Source organism: Nomia melanderi, chromosome 7, assembly GCF_051020985.1.
Source record: "Nomia melanderi isolate GNS246 chromosome 7, iyNomMela1, whole genome shotgun sequence".
In the NCBI taxonomy this organism is placed as follows: domain Eukaryota; kingdom Metazoa; phylum Arthropoda; class Insecta; order Hymenoptera; family Halictidae; genus Nomia; species Nomia melanderi.
The window spans coordinates 15,429,002-15,446,672 of NC_135005.1; the positions used below are offsets into that span (position 1 = coordinate 15,429,002).

A 17,671-nucleotide genomic window follows, 5' to 3' on the forward strand; every position below is an offset into this window, starting at 1 on the left:
AATAGTCAAATTCACTTCGAATGTCACGACGTCAACCATTTTGTCCATTGTCCGTCCCGCCTTTACGTAACGCGATATGCGCTTCAAACCAGTTACAAATAAATTCCTCTGTTCCTTCCGCGTTTACCAGAAACAAGATAACGAGACTGTCGAATTTTTCAGTAAATAATGGACTTATTACCTAACTTCTCGAAGCCTTATATATATTCGCTGTAAGCGTGGGAATTCTGTATTAGTTCCATTAGGTGTGCACGCCGCTGAATGTGTCCAGACAAAATCACGATGGAGCGTGCATTCTGGATCGCGTTTGTCGTGCTCTCGTCATTGTCACAGTGTCTGTGCGACGATGTCCTCAGAACGAACGTGGTGGACACCAAGAGCGGTCGAGTGCGAGGTATCATGAAGAGAACAGTATGGAATTCCGTGGAGTACCAAGCATACCTGGGAATTCCGTACGCTCTGCCGCCTGTGAAACATCTTAGGTTCGAGGTGACGTTCAATTGCAACCGTGACAAACCCAATTAACAACTGCACTGCATCGATCAAGTGACATTTCGAATTACTCGACGAAGCTCGGCAAATTATGTTTCATTCTGTTTCTCATCAGTATTAACGATCCTCGTCATTAATAACAGATCAGTATTAGAGTTAGTACTCACGAGAAGGTTCGTATTTCTAGCTTCCAGTACCAGTGAGACCATGGGGATACATTTTCGAGGCTGTTAAGGAGAGCAGCAGCTGCATACAGATGGATTTGTTCACCGACGAGTTTATAGGCAGCGAGGATTGTTTGTATTTGAACGTCTACGTTACCGGGGTATTAACACGATAAACGTTTAATCGCGAATAGACTGCACATTTGGTGACAGGTAATCGAGGATCCAACGAAAATCGATTTCCCATGAAAATCTGCAGTCTAGCTACGGCTTCTTCTCGAATTATAACAACAAGGACATTTTCGTCAGAATAACAACGCAACGGAGGGAAAGCCGAAGCTGAAGCCAGTGATGATTTGGATCTATGGCGGCGCGTACGTCTCAGGATACAGCGACAGCGCGTTGTACGGTCCCGATCTCTTCCTCGAACAGGACGTTGTCTTCGTCAGCTTCAACTATCGCGTCGGTTCATTAGGTACGCCGCTTTCCTTGTAAACCGTAGCGATGACTAGATAGCGCGTTATTCGCATGATCTCAGCGGTAGGTTTAGTGTTGATTAGTGTTAGTTAGATATACTTGAATTATCGGGCTCGTAGGTTTCTTGAAGACGGATGCTCGCAACGCTTCGTGCAACGTCGGTCTGTGGGACCAGAATCTGGTTCTCCGTTGGGTGAACGAGAACATCGCTGCGTTCGGTGGTGATCCTAACTGGGTGACTCTTTACGGCGAGAGTGCAGGCGCTGCTTCCGTGGGGTTCCACACTATGTCGCAGAAATCGAGAGGTAATTATTACGAAATGGTAACGAACGAGTTTCTTCAATCTGGAATGAAGTAGAAATTAGCGATAGTTACAAGTAAAATGATTAATAGCGTGAGAGAAGTATAGAAATGAAAAATACAGCTTGTTTCCTTCGTTCAATTATCATTAATCATTCTTCAATCTAGAATGAAGTAGAAATTAGCGATAGTTACAAGTAAAATGATTAATAGCGTGAGAGAAGGATAGAAATGAAAAATACAGCTTGTTTCCTTCGTTCAATTATCATCATTAACCATTCTGTTTTCATTTTCTTACATATGATTCATCTTGGATAGAAGAAAAACTTTAATTTAATCGTCGTTAATCGTTACCTTTGATTTCTCTGATGTATATTTCTTGAATTAGGACTATTCCATAAAGCAATATATCAAAGCGGAACACCTTTGTGCCAATGGGCATATCTAATGCCACTTGTAGCCGAGAAACACGCACGTACCCTTGGCGAACTTCTCGGCTACAAATCGCTCGACAAGGAAGGCTTGTTAAACTTTCTTCGCACTGTGCCCGCTGACGAACTGATCCATAAACAACAGCAAGTTGGCCTGGTATGGAGATTCAACTGATTTGAAATTAACGGACGAAGATACTTTGAATTACACAAAACTTTCAGCAGATAAAGCTAAATTACATATCGATTGCTTAAATAACAGAGAAAAGAACCTACGTACTGATCTATCGCTGTTTTGAGTAACTGAATCATTTGTTTCCTACTTAGTGTTCCAAATATGAAAGTCTGATCTCGCTGTTCAGACATGTTACTATATTATCTCTCTATTTATTATATTTTCTAACGTTATACTTTGTTTATCGTATCCAAAAACTTTTCAGGATATACTTGCATTCGCCCCAACGACAGAGAATCCTGATTTGATAAGCGACGATCGGGCATTTTTGACCGATTGCCCCCTCACTAGATACCGAGACGGTGATTTCAGTAAAATGCCCACCATGATGGGCATGAACGGAGAGGAGGCGCTCTTCTTTGTGAACTGTAAGCATGTGATTTTCTCTGAAAATCGAGGGAATCACTGGAATCTTTGTCTCGTGCAATACTAGAGCTTTATAAGTGTATTTTCTCGCAATTCTTATCTGCTAATGAACAAACTTTTATCTTAATCATTTGCACTCGAGAGGCGACTCTTAGTCGCCACTTGATTCGATACAGCAAAATTATAAAGTCTTATATATAACAGACGATCTCCTTTGAAACTAAGTAATGAGAAAACATATATGAATTAAAAAGGAAAGATATTTTATCTCAATATTCCACGTATTGATGCATTATACAAAGTATAATGTTCTCTCATTAATTAGTTTCAAAGAAGATCGTCCGTATCCTATCAGAAACTGTTGTATATTTCTAGTGAGAAACTTTCGAGTGCAAACGGTTAAATTCCAATTTACTTCAACTGTTAGAAATACAATTAGAATTCCGTTGGAAATTCATTGCCTGGCACGTGTCTGACCGCGGGATTCCGGCATTTTGTAGATTACATTAAAACAGGGCAACACGACCAATACTTGTGGCAATGGTTCCTGCAACTGTTCGCTATAACCCACTTCCCGGTCGGGTACCTTGGATCTGTCACGAACGTGGTGCTCAGACAGCTGCCTAAAAGTGTCATTCGTCTCATTACAAATTTCGCAACCGAAGCAGCATTCACGGCACCCATCGATCTAACGCGGAAACTTATTATTAAACAGAACGGGGACAATCCGTTCTACTATTATTTACTGAAGTACAGGTCGATGTACAATTTGCATTCGACGATGGGCGAAACGATAAATGGTAAGTTTGTCGCTTCTTTTATCTTTCATTTGTTATTATAGGAAAAGAGTAGACCGTCTAACCGTTCGAGCCGCGAGCGACAAGATGGCGGCTCTCCGTTGCGCCAGTCGGTACCGGTAGGTCCGTGGAATCAGATGAAGCTTACTTATTTGCTTTCCTTCTAATTATTCATTCTCATTTTTCTTATTACTCGCTTGGAACTGGAAAAGTCTAACGATCGCGCTATTTAAAATTTGTTTTTGTAAAAATAGAAAAGCGATATGATATTAACCCTTTGCACTCGAGAGTATTTTTCTCGACAAATATTCATTACTTACGATATATGAAATTTAATATTGAATTTGTAATTTTGCAATTTTCTTGGGTCAAATCAAATGACGACTGAATGGCGCCTCTCGAGTGCAAAGGGTTAAGACGCCTATATTCGATTCTACAATAAATTTTTTAAAAAGTCCTCCGTTTCTCAATGAGAATTCATTTCCGGTCTGAACAGAAAATTCAGCGTGGGTTGTATACGCCCACGCGGCACGGAACGCACGAAGGAAATAAGAAATTCTGGTTTTTCTATGATTTCTCTATGTCTTCGAGTGTTCCATTTAATTCCAGGAACCTCCCACGTGGACGACATCGCGTATCTGTTCAACGTGAAAAATTTGAGTGCACCGACAGACCCGAACGATCCCTTCAACGTATTCCGGAGGAAGATGGTTAGCCTTTGGACGAATTTTGCTAAGTATGGGTAAGCATACGAAAACAATATTCCATTTTAGTTAATAATACACGATGAAATAGTGGATTTAACATTATCAAACCATTTAGTCCTGCTGCCTTCTTTGGGTCTTCTCGATTCAATAATCTTCTCGTTTCTTTTGGCACCATCTCGTTTGTTAACACGTTGAGTGCCGCGAAAAACTTTCGAGTGCAAATGGTTAATATTCTCGTTATGTCTAGGATAATTTCAGCTGGAGAACATTATGAACAACTCGTTGTACAAGCTCACGTGATCCCGTTTTCTAAATTTGAATCTTTTGTCTCATTGAAACCGAAACGTTTTTGAATGTTAAAGTTAAAGTAACATGGATTGCAACGATGTGTTTCTCGAATTGCAGCGACCCAACGCCGCCAGATTTGCGCGGTGTCAACACGTTCGACAATGTCTGGCCGGACGCCACGAAAACCGGCAAAATATTAGAGATCAACGAAACCACTAAAGTAAGGGAAGGGATGCCCGGATCTTTCGCTCCCATATACCAGCCGATCCTCGAGAGTATTCTTCCGCTTGAAACTGGCTGCGTTAACAGTCTGCTGCATTCCTTGACATCGACACCACTCTGATAATACACTTCAATTGTGTACATAATTATTAACGAATTGTTCATAATACTTGTGACACAATAAACATGTTAATACCTCAATGAAACCGATATTGTATTTTTCAATACATTGAATACCTCTCATTACAAGATTTCCCCTGTTTATCGTCGACAGAATAAACGCAAAAGTGCATCGTCCTTAATTAAGACGTAATCACCGTTAACAATGGAATAAAATTGAAACCTCTCGATCCAGTATATTCACTACCAGAGTAATTCAATCAGTTTCTACGATTAACTTTCGAGTTGTCCGAATTTTCTGGCATTATCGTTTACAATATTCGACAGTGACCGATTGCGGACGGTTGTTTAACTTCCGTTTTACTCGTCATGCGTTATTAATTATTATTGAAGTTAATTGACTTTATTAAAGCGTTCGTTATTTAAATATTGAAATGTTGCCTTCTCCTCTCTCGTTGCGCAATGCGTGTAAATTAACGATTACGACGATTAGAATATTCCGGTTGCTGTGCAAACGCTATTTATCAATTAAATACTATTTGCCGATTGCAAGACAATCAACTGGACACCTGTGCATCCAATGATGCTACAATGTCCATGGAGATGTTATTAGTATATAAAGACGATGCGTCCGGGCCGACACGATTCCTCGACGGGTCGACCATGATGGCGCGTGTAGCTGGACTTGCTCTTGTACTGTTGTTATGGGTGACCCAGAGTGCAACACAAGAGCTGCATCGAACTAGAGTGGTGAACACCACTACTGGACCTGTGCAAGGCATCATTAAGTACACACACTGGTACGGCGTCAAGTGTGAAGTCTACTATGGGATCCGCTACGCCGAACCACCGGTTGGGAAACGAAGATTCAAGGTAAAACCGATTACTTGAAAATCGTTGAAAAATTTATCAGATAGATTAACCTTTTTCACTCCGAAGTGCAAATCGTGCCTCTCAGTCACCACTCGATTAGTGAAGAAAATTGTAAAATTTCGTGTATAACATTAATTCTTCAATAATCTGTCGATAAGTGAAATGTAGAAATAAAATACCATTGTTCCTCCTTTTTTGTTAATAGATTCCTCGTTAAGTTAGTTTAAAGGAATGTCATCTGTATCTCATAGAAATAAATTGAATATTTCCAGTGACATATTTTTGGAGCGCAAAGGGTTAATTTACCAAGTTCCACAGCAATTCTGTCAATTTTTAGATAAAGTATTTAGAATTATCGGAAGAATTAACCATATAGTTCACACACTTTCAGCCTCCAGTTCCAATAAAACCATGGACGTACGTTTTCAACGCTTCCGAGGAGGGCAACGCCTGTCCGCAGATAGATTACTTTACCTATCAGTACACGGGCGAAGAGGACTGCCTGGTTCTGAACGTGTACATTCCGATTGTAATTATTCTCTTAATTATTCTTCCCTAGTGAACCCTACCGAGAATAAGATAGTACTGTAAAGATAATTTCTAAACAAAGAAAATCAAGAAGTTCCGTTCGTTCGCGATTCTTTCGATCTAGAAACCGATTAGTGTCCAATATAGTTATCAGTTCCAACAATATTACTCGACGTACCCACGGAATTCAGTCTGGCTTAAAGTAATTCGGAACTGTTCATGAATTAGAACCCAATTGATGATGATCCTCCCACTTTCACGGAGTTTGGTACAGTGTCGAACCTGAAACCGGTGATGGTTTGGATATACGGCGGAGCGTACATGGAAGGAGTCAGCACGCGTTCCATGTTCGGGCCCGATTTCTTCCTCGAGCAGGGCGTCATTTTCGTCAGCCTGAATTATCGTCTCGGCGTGGCTGGTATGTCCACCGGTTCCTAGAAATTTGATCTTGCTCACGATAGGTATATAAAAATGTCGGCAAACCTAGTATTAACGTTAGAACTACCGAGCAGTGAGATTGTCTTTTCGAAGTTTCACTGTAGAAACTGAACAGCGTGAATATTGAGAGTGCAAGTGATTCGTAATGTAGTTTGCGTAGCTGAATCAATCTCCCCAGTGATTTCTCGGAGAAGCGTTCGTTGGCTTTTCAATGACTGGAGAGAAAGGAATCATGAATAGATCATTCTGACCCATCCGGTAGGTTCTGGCGTTGGAACCGTGTGTTCTGAGCAAGCTTGTTCGCAGGATTCTTGAATCTGGGGCACCCCGACGCTTTGGGCAACGCAGGTTTGAAGGACCAGAACCTGGCTCTCCGTTGGGTGCGGGACAATATAGCGAACTTCGGCGGTGATCCGAATCGAGTGACTATCTTCGGGGAGAGTGCTGGCAGTGCTTCCGTAGCATACCACGTTCTGTCTCCGAAATCGACAGGTACCAGTATTAATAATCGATATTATTATAATATTATGAAGGTAATAAGATAATAAGATTTTGAATATTGTATCTATGGTTCTATTTGAAACAATTTGAATTCGTTTAAAAATTCAGTAATCTAGAGATGTTGCCTGAGTTTCTCTGTTAGTGAATTAACATATTAATGTCAATAAATAATCACTGCGATTTGAGACTGATATAAATTCTTCGCTATGAAATTACCTTAGACTAATCGGAACTATCGATGACAGAGAAAGAATTGCACCGTTACAATGGCGTACCGTTCAAAAAGACGATACGCACGAAAGCCACTGCAATGGCGCACAATAGCTAAAATATTAAGGCATGATATGAATTTGTTAAACTTTCGATGAATTATTTCTCTTCTGCTTCTGCCAGGACTCTTCTCGCAGGCAATCCTCGAGAGTGGAACACCATTGTGCCAGTGGGCGTACCACACGCCGAAGAAAGCTTATCTGAACGCCAAGAATCTCGCCAGCAAACTCGGTTACAGGGGGAACAGCACTCAAGAATTGCTGGATTACCTTCTTCAAGCTGATATTCACAGTTTGGTCGTGGAAACGCTGAGAGTCGACGCTGTAATTAAGCTTGGCCGTCGATTATCCATGGAAATTAACCCTTTCCGGTCGGACGCCGTCGTAATGGAGACTCATGAATAATCCCACTTCGAGACTTACCAAACAACAAAGAAGATATTTTTCATGAAAACTATTCATCACTTTCTGACTAAATATTGACGATATTTTTCGCAATACAATTGATTATCTTCTATAAAATAAGAGACAGAACTATTTTACTTCGATGTTTTATGTGTTGATACATTACACAGGATTTAACACGTTAAGCGCCGCGTCCGTCACTGACACTTCCGAATGACTAAAAAACAATCGTAACATACAAGACAACCGATGTGAAATGAAAATGTTTAAGAAGGCAACGAAGTTGATAATAGTGTAACGCAAACGTTGGTTCTCGAAACCTACAAAAGTTCTCGTCCGCAAAGGGTTAACCGTGAAACTACAACTGTAACGGTGTTAATGACATTCTGAACATTTCCAGGGGGTGTTGCCGTTCCGGCCGTCGATAGAGGACACGTCCGTCGCGACCGACGGCAGCGAGTTCCTGACCGACTGCCCCGTGAACCTATATAAATCCGGGAATTTCAATAAAGTCCCCACCATAATGGGTTACAACAAAGACGAAACGCTCTACTTTACATCCGGCGAGTGACACTGATTATACCTGTTTCGATATATGTTTTGTTCTTGACAGCGACGGCCAACGAAATCGTACGTGAAACATCTGTGTAGGAGATCTTGTCTAAACTGTGCACAGCTTAACGATTTAACCCTTTGGACTCGGAAGTTTTTCATTGGAAATATTTTAACGTCTTCTGATGAGATAGAGATGATATTCTGTGAAACCAACTCGAAGAGAAATCACACTTAAATTCAGGGACAAAGCTACTTTGTTTGAATATTTCTCAAATCGATGCATTATACGAAGTTTAATATTAAGTATCAAATTTTATATATTGTATGAAATCAATTGAGTGATAGTCACCTCTCGAGTGCAAAGGGTTATTCGATTTTAAATCAATTATTTGATAGTTCATTGAAGTAGATTGCATTTTCTACGATAACGTCGAGGAATATATAATTAACGTTCAAGTAGGAGAATTAAGCAAAATACTTATTGTATTTTTGTCGTTTTTCTGACTCGAGAGCCATAACGTTTGTCGTTCTACAGCTCTGCTTGCCAATAACTCCCACACGAAGCAATTATCCAGCTTTCTATCGCGATCGGCGGGTCTTAACGGATTACCGAACAAGATACTGTCATATTTCGGAGAAGCTGCGTTGGATTTTACGCCTAACGTCTTCTCGGAGGAGTTCGTAAGGTTCAGTACCGATATATTCTTCGTCGCTCCCATCGATTTGACGCAGAGGCTATTAGCGGACCAGAACGAGGGGAATCCTATCTATTACTATCGGCTCTCGTACGAGTCGGCGTACACCATGCATTCTGAAGAGGGTGATAGTATAAATGGTAAGGCAACATGCCACATTCGTCGTTTTCATTAATGAAATTAACGATCATGTGTTTACTTTGAGCAACTGTTCGTGAATTGTGTAATTTCAGGAACGGCGCACGTGGACGACATCGATTATTTGTTCAACGTGGATATGTTGCACCAGCCAAAAGATCCGAACAACCCCTTCAACGTATTCCGGAGGAAGTTCGTCAGACTATGGACGAACTTCGCCAAATACGGGTAGCAATTGATATGATACTCAATAATGTATTTTCTTTGACGTATATATTCTCTAATACTTCATAGAAATGGTATTAATTCGATTTAACCGTCATGGTTTATTAGAATAAATGAGTTAGTCTTGGTACGAAACATATAGTAATATTGATATAATAAATATGTCTTTGAAATTTATAGTAATATTAATATAATAAATGTCTTTGAAACTTATATTTATTATATCAATATTACTATAAATTTCAAATAGTATTATATTTTTGAAACGTATAATAATATTGATATAATAAATGTCTTTGAAACTTATAGTAATATTGATATAATAAATATGTCTTTGAAACGTATAGTAATATTGATATAATAAACATTACAGAAACACCAAAATTATAAATTTCATAGAATCATAAATTGAACAAAACGATTCAATTGTTTGCTGTGCAAAATTAAACGAATTCAAACGTATTTTTCCCTTTTCTGGCAGAAACCCTACGCCATTGATAGGAATCGGTGACCAGTTCGATGTGATTTGGGAAGAGAGCAACCTGTTCGGCGTCCAGCTCGATATCAACACAACACCAGTCCTGCTACCGCGTTTGATCGATTCAACAGCTAGTAGTTACCAGAGAGGCTTTCTATCCCGACTTCCGGCCGAGACCGCCTGCACTTCAACGATGTAATACAGTACTGGCTGCTGGGAATAGTGTAAGACTTCAACTGTGTACGTACGTGTTCTAATAATAATAAGCTAGTAGATATAATTGCGGTTATTAATAATTTTATTATAAGACAGATTTTAATGATGCATTTTTCTGCTTATAGAAATCCATGGCTGCGAAGCTTCATTCGAAGTTAAAATTGGAGATCATCGAGGTATCCACAGGAAGAACATTGTTTGGACTCTTCGATTCCACTGATGACGACTATTTTTTATAGAATTTTCTATGAAACTGGCTACTTTTTGTTATTGAAGTCTATGCTGTATTTAGTACTAGCACTCTAATGATATACTTTAGATACATAGATAATAGATGAATTGTTAGCGATAAATGCGATATAATAAACTTGTTTATTGATTCAATGTCATTTTTATAATAGTTCACTACCCTCCTTCCCATTGTCGACGAAATAAATACTAATTTCGCGGATGTCCTGCGAAATCATTATTTCGAAGGATATTTAGTTTGGGAAACAAAACGGTGAATAGTTCTTGAAAGTAGATCGAGTGAAATGTAATTGCAATTATTAATGAAATGAAATTAGAAATGGACAAACTTCGAGGTTAATCGAATCCGGTGATTATCTAAGAGTTCGACTTTGCGAATAACCTTTGACTTATCTTGTCCTCTCGTTTTATACCAAATTAGCTAATGAAGTGTTACAATCCGTTGTCTCCAAACCAGACATAGAATTTTATGATAGATATTTTATTGATAGAATTTAGAATTGTATAGATAATAAAAGTTCCTGTTTTAATTATCTACGAAAGAATCATTGTTCACATGACATACTAATGTTCTCTTTATACTTCCTCGAAGTATCGTCTCTATTCTGCATGATCGATTTCCTTCTATTTCGACATATTGAGAAGCAACAATCTACAAATTACGCGAACACTATAAAAGCTGCAGCTGCCAAAGAGATGCATATAGCAACAATTGATAAAAAATAAGTCTAACCGTCGCAATTTCCGCGATCTCGAAGGAAGAACACTGAAGTTTGCAGACTTACCATTGTCATCCTCATCAATGTTCTCCCACCATAGAGAATAGTTCCAAACAATTAATTATAAGACACATAAACACTGTAACCATGATTACATTGTATCTTCTCAAAAAATAAATTCTAATTCCAACCAATGTTTTTCGTTGTCAATCCTATATTTCTCACCCTAAATGTTGGACCCAAAAAAGGCAACATAGAAATGTCTTCAAAACGTGTTCCTTCATCCGCTTCTTACTATACACTGACGACAACTACCAATCAGCAAACGAAAACGTCTGAATAATTAGGAAGTTCAATCTACTAATTGTCTACTGCAATTTCGTTGTAACGTATTACAACACCGATATCCCTATCGCGCGTATTTTTAGGTTAACCTTAAAATAACTCGATTTCCCGGAGTTTCCTGTTTTCTTCTATTTTTCACGGAATTTCCCAGAGCGACCTTCATTTTATCTTCGATAATTTCACTCATCGATCTCTGGTTACACATCACGTGGCGCGACGTGGTGCCGTCGATGACAGCCAAATTATATTGCTGTTTGCCGTGTGAACGTCATTTATCAGTTAAACACAGTTTTCCGACTGCAAGACAATGAAGGGACCACCTGTGCATCGGACGATGGTCAACGTCTTTCGTAACGTTGTCGATATATAAACAGGGTGCGTCCGGCCCGATACAATTGACTAACAGGTCATCCGCGATGGCGCGTCAAGTCGGAGTCGCTCTCTCACTGTTGCTGTCGGTGACGCTGGGCCTGGTCGGGGCCCAGAATCCGGCTCCGGTGGTGAACACCACTGCCGGGCCTATACAAGGTGTCATGCAGCAAACGGCGTACTATTACCAGCCGTACGCAGCCTACTTGGGGATCCCATACGCCGAGCCACCGCTTGGAGAACTGAGGTTCAAGGTAACCGTGCTACCGTTGCTAACATTGCTAATCGCTTTCACTATGCTGCAATGTTAACGCTTATGACTGTCCATTGCCTCGCGATGGTTTAGAAACTTATCCCTGTAAGATGAGAAGAATGGAGGGAAATAATAATGATCGGCATTACAATTAACTCTAGAACTACCATCGAAACGATCCGTGAATTATTCTTTTGCTATTATGGAAAAGATAGCTGCTTTGCGAAATTACTGAAGATTAGTAACGCGAATTGGAAGCTTGATAGTAGTCTTAGAGTCCCCAGAGAAAAATTTCGTGATATCGTAGGTTTAAGACTGGGACAGCGAGTGTTCTAATGGTGAGAGATTTTGACAGAGTTGACTAGAGAAGAGACAAGGCCTGTACACTGCGAGCTATATCGTTTCTATTTATTTGTATTTTATTCGATTATCTACTCCTGTGTTTTTTAAAAATGAAACATATTGAAAATACCATTAATACCACAATTTGGAAACTTCAATTGAACTCGATAGTTCTAGCGTTAATCGCGTCTCGTAAGGAGCTGCTTCGATTTTCATAGATTATAGAATTTCCTCTGAATAATTCAACTTTTTGTGAAGTCCGGGCGAAGCTTGGAAGAATTTGAAGAGTAAGGTATGTTACACGTTTCCAGCCTCCAGTTCCAGTGAAACCATGGACGGAGGTTCGCAACACTTCCCAAGATGCCGATGCCTGCACGCAGATCGATCTCATCACGGGCAACTTCTTGGGTAGCGAGGACTGTTTGTACCTCAACGTGTACTCCAACAATGTAAGTACTTACGTTCTAGTGAGTAGTAGCACACAGGTAATCAAGTGCTCTAATTAATGAAAACGTAAAAAGAGAACCCATTAATTCTTGAAGATCCTGGTAGTCTGTGAACTTCGAAACGCCAACTTGAATTTAACCCTCTGTAGGCTCACGTAACGAAGTCACATATCAGAATATTGGCATCTTATTGGTTTATTCCATTTTGCACTGGAAGTGGTGAATAAAATAATCAGTTAACTTCAACTTTTGTACGCTCAAGCGTTACAAAATATGTTCGTTTGATGAAATTATTGATACCATTGAGTACATTCTTAACTCGTATTCATATGTGGATATTTATTAATTTTGTACTGCATAGATTTTGTTATAATCATGAACAAAAATTCCGGCTATAGAGGGATAATTCAGATCCGACTTCTGTGTTCTCCCGTTCGAAATTATCTCAGTGTCACGGGGGCGCCGTTTTTCTCACGAAAATTTGATTTTTCACGAAGGTCGGCGGCAAAGAGTTGAAACCGGTCTTGGTTTGGATATACGGCGGAGCGTACATATCAGGATACTCCACGAGCAACTTTTACGCACCTGATTTCTTCCTCGAAGAGGGCGTTATACTTGCTGCTTTGAACTATCGCCTCGGCGTGTGCGGTTTGTTAATCGATGCATAAATATTCATTCGACAATCACCTCTTTGTATCCATAGTAGCCATACTGGCCGACGTTATTGTTTGTCTGCTTCGAACGATTAGTTTGTTGCTTAACACATCGAATAAGATAGAGAATGTATTACGCTGGCTAAACGACTGGAGCGTAATCGTCGAAAGGTTGCAACGAAGAAACAGCTTTGCTGAGAATATCACCGGGAACGCAGAGAATGAATACTAGGTTTACCATTTCTACCCATTTCGAACTTCGTCAAGGAAATTTTTACATTCTTTTCTACCTGCACTGGCTTTTCTTCGTACATTTCATAGTTTCATTTATAAAGAAACTGCTATTATATCTGGTTTTTCAAGGAAACGTGTGATCTTGCTCGCGATAGGTATATAAAAATGTCGGCAAACCTAGTATTAACGCTAGAACTACCGATCAGTGAGATTGTCTTTTCGAAGTTTCACTGTAGAAGCTGAACAGCGTGAATATTGAGAGTGCAAGTGATACGTAATGTAGTTTGCGTAGCTGAATCAATCTCCCCAGTGATTTCTCGGAGAAGCATTCGTTGGCTTTTCAATGACTGGAGAGAAAGGAATCATGAATAGATCATTCTGACCCATCCGGTAGGTTCTGGCGTTGGAACCGTGTGTTCTGAGCAAGCTTGTTCGCAGGATTCTTGAATCTGGCGCACCCCGACGCTATGGGCAACGCAGGTTTGAAGGACCAGAACCTGGCTCTCCGTTGGGTGCGGGACAATATAGCGAAGTTCGGCGGTGACCCGAACCAGGTGACCCTCTTCGGAGAAAGCGCTGGCGCTGTTTCCACAGGATTCCATGTTTTGTCACCGAAATCGGAAGGTACGTGGTTGGCGGACCGTGAACCGCAGTGTTTCTAATTGGACGGCGGAAAATTGCATCAAATACGCGCAGCACGGAAATATTTATAAAATATTCGAAGTACGGTACGATTATTTCACTTCGATTTCTGTGCTCTCGAAAATGATTTTGGACGAATTAAATGCTAGTCGCGATTGCTAATATCAATGATTTCTGTTGTTAGTGGCACTGCGAGATTGATACCAGTATTAATAATTGATATTATTATAATATTATGAGAATTCTCCTGAGAATTCCAAATTCGAGTTACACCACTGCCATCCCGAGCAAACAGCTGCATCTTCGACGATACAGTGACGTTTCTCTGTTGACCAGGACTCTTCCAGCGAATAATCTACCAGAGTGGAACACCTTTGTGCCAGTGGGGCATCCAGACACCACAGAAAGCTTACTCGAACGCCTTAGATCTCGCCAAGAGCCTCGGTTACAACGGAGACACCACGGAAGAGTTGCTGAGATTCTTGATCGACGCTAATATCGACGCTTTGGTTAACGCAACGATGAAAGTCGACTATGTAATCGAATAAAAATTGATTAACCGACGAACTATGAATCTAATGGGACCGCCATTTCATCGTTTCATCTTTTTCAGGGGGTGTTGCCGTTCCGGCCAACGGTAGAGGACCCGACGCTGGTAACCGACGACAGCGCGATGATAACTCAATGTCCGATAAAGTTGTACCAAACCGGAAATTACTATAAAGTCCCAACTATAATCGGTCGCAACGCGGACGAGATGCTGTTCTTCTTGAACCGTGAGTAAAACGCGTCCTCAGGTTGCTGTTTATTTCTTTTTCCACTCTTTGCTTTTTTCTCTGCGTTATCTAGAGTAATGGCCAATGAAATCGCATCGAGAAATGTACAACGCTTTTATACTTCAAACCGTCGTTTTATTTGAAACTATTCGATGAATCGAAAAATTAACCCTTTGCTCATTAAATGTAGAAAAATCAGAAAACGGTTCAATGGCCGATAGTTGACATTCAATTGAGAATTCGGTCGAAGACAGTAGTGCTTCGAAAATGATGCGATTTCTACGGACATTGCTACGCTTTTACGTTTTCGTCGAGTTTTCCAACTGAGATGGCACCGCGTTCACCATTTTACAGTTTTACTTGGCAATGGAACTCACAAGGAAGCGATATCGAACATATTATCCGATGGAATCGGTATCACTGGAATAGCAAACGAGCTACTGTCGGAAGTGTCAGCGTTTTCGATCAACACCATACCCGACAGCTGGTTGCAGTTGTTCATACGGTTCTTTACCGATTTATTCTTCGATGCTCCCATCGATCTGACGCGGGAACTGTTATCTAAGACGGGCGACGGAAATCCAATTTATTATTACTTGCTCCAGTTCAGGTCGCAATACCCTATACACGAGATTGTGGGTGTTACCATAAACGGTGAGGCAATATGCAATATTCGTGTTTTTTATTGATTTACAGATGATTTATTAATTTATTTGTTTATCTATTTATATGTGACTGTATCGGTCACGAGCGAAGGGAAAGAAAGTATAGTTAGAAAGGAGTTAATGATCGTGTATTTTAAGTGATTTAGGATTTCTAAACATGTACCATTGCAGGAACGTCGCACGTGGATGACGTCGGGTACCTGTTCAACGTGGACCTGTTGAATGCTCCAACAGATACGAATCATCCCTTGAACGTGTTCAGGAAGAAGTTTGTCAATCTGTGGGCGAACTTCGCTAAATATGGGTATGAACAGATATAGTACTCGAACGTGTGTGAAATAAACTTTTCTTTACAGTGATATACAGTAAATAGAGTCTAATATTTCGAATTCTATATTCTACTATTTTAGAATCTAATATTTCGAGTTCTAAATTCTAATGTTTTAGAGTATATTTCGAATTCTATATTCTACTATTGTAGAATCTAATATTTCGAATTCTAAGTTCTAATATTTTAGAATCTAATATTTCGAGTTCTAAATTCTAATGTTTTAGAGTATAATATTTCGAATTCTATATTCTACTATTTTAGAATCCAATAGTTCGAATTCCAAATTCTATTATTTCGTATTCTAATATTTCATAAAAAGAACACTTCATTAATTTAATAGACAGACAGAATACAATTCAAATGTATATATTTTTTTCAGAAACCCAACACCACCGAACGAAACGGGTAACAACACGTTCGGTGTGACCTGGTTGGACAGCAACCCGACTGGCATCCAACTGGATATCAACACAACATCCACCATGGCACCAAATTCTTTGGATGCATTAGCCATATATTATAAGAACCTCCTACCTTCTCTACTTGTGGGCGAAACCGGCTGCCGGGCGTAATCGACCGAGATACTTTCAGCCCCTTCTTACCAATTACGACAACAACCACTCTTAATTATGTGTATCTATTATTATTAACCATGTGAATATATGCATATCATACAATAAATACTTACGATAATGAAACTGTTGTATCGTTTGAACGTGACAATAGTATTACCTCTTGAATAATTGCAGAAAAAGAAATTAGAAATCGGTAATTTTTGATAGTCCTAGTGTTAACCCTTAGCACTCCAGGTTGTTTTGTAATCAATCAGCACAACTGCAACTAATTTTTATAGTATCTTTAGTAAAAATGAAAAATGCTATAACATTCCTCCGCACTTTTATTTTCCTTCTTAGTAGAAAATTTGGATGCGTGGAAAATCGAATAATTTTAGGGTAGTTTCTTTAAGATTCATTAAAATATTTAATATTACAACTGGTGCAATATTGGAGCCTAGAGTTCAAAGGGTTAATATTATTCTTCAAAGATCGATAATATTTGAGAAGAAAATTGTTTAATATAGAATCTCATAGAACATACAATGAGAAACGAAACGAATATCGGAAACATAATTTCCAATGACACTGCTGGAAGTTTAAAATACCGTTGCACAATACACGCAAATATTTATGCACTAAATGTTCTTCTATAGAATGCATGGCGCGCGTCGGAGATGTACACACGATTTGTTTGTTAAGAGAACAGGAAACCGCGGTGTGTCTAATTGGTCTGTTGGTAAACAAGCAATGGCGGTGGTTTACACTGGGGAAACGTGTAACATTGTACGGTATCGCATGGCGCCGTAAAACGTCTGTAAACTGCGATTAACCGTTGGCAAATGTTGCATGTCGCCAGAAGTTCAACTGAGATTGGCTGTGAGCAATTCGCACGAAAAAAAGACTAGGAACTCGAAGAATAATTACTACATCGAACAATAGACAATTTTTGAAAGAGAAATGAGACGAGAATAATCCAGGGTTAAGGAAACAAGAGTTCCATTTATAATTATGCATTGCCTTTGTTTTATTTCCCTTGATGAATATTCGAAACTAATTTCATTCGTTTCATTCTTAGACTCTAAGAGATCGAAAACAGATGAGAAATACATAAAGCTAAGATCCACTGTTGCACACCATAGATAAATACGTAGATTCTGTAATTATAAAAAT

The 17,671-nt window shown here is 39.6% G+C and overlaps 2 protein-coding genes across 2 annotated transcripts; both read left to right on the forward strand.

Moving 5' to 3' along the window:
* The first annotated feature begins 212 nt into the window (after positions 1-212).
* LOC116425106 (uncharacterized) lies at positions 213-10,297 on the forward strand. The gene is made up of 19 exons (XM_031972326.2): positions 213-489; positions 680-817; positions 966-1,131; positions 1,253-1,438; positions 1,822-2,021; positions 2,305-2,467; positions 2,966-3,265; positions 3,872-4,004; positions 4,375-4,598; positions 5,153-5,472; positions 5,864-6,001; positions 6,229-6,418; positions 6,745-6,930; positions 7,333-7,532; positions 8,014-8,176; positions 8,704-9,003; positions 9,097-9,229; positions 9,708-9,944; positions 10,046-10,297. Exons 1-18 carry the CDS (start codon positions 262-264, stop codon positions 9,901-9,903), a joined length of 3,564 nt encoding a protein of 1,187 aa, XP_031828186.2. The 5' UTR covers positions 213-261; the 3' UTR covers positions 9,904-9,944; positions 10,046-10,297.
* A 1,318-nt stretch (positions 10,298-11,615) lies between these two features.
* On the forward strand, positions 11,616-16,642 carry LOC116425107 (acetylcholinesterase-like). Its single transcript, XM_031972330.2, has 9 exons — positions 11,616-11,856; positions 12,509-12,646; positions 13,141-13,291; positions 13,969-14,154; positions 14,509-14,708; positions 14,786-14,948; positions 15,303-15,602; positions 15,785-15,917; positions 16,324-16,642. The coding sequence occupies exons 1-9, from the start codon at positions 11,650-11,652 to the stop codon at positions 16,514-16,516; spliced, it is 1,671 nt and encodes a 556-aa protein (XP_031828190.1). The 5' UTR covers positions 11,616-11,649; the 3' UTR covers positions 16,517-16,642.
* Positions 16,643-17,671: the final 1,029 nt, after the last annotated feature.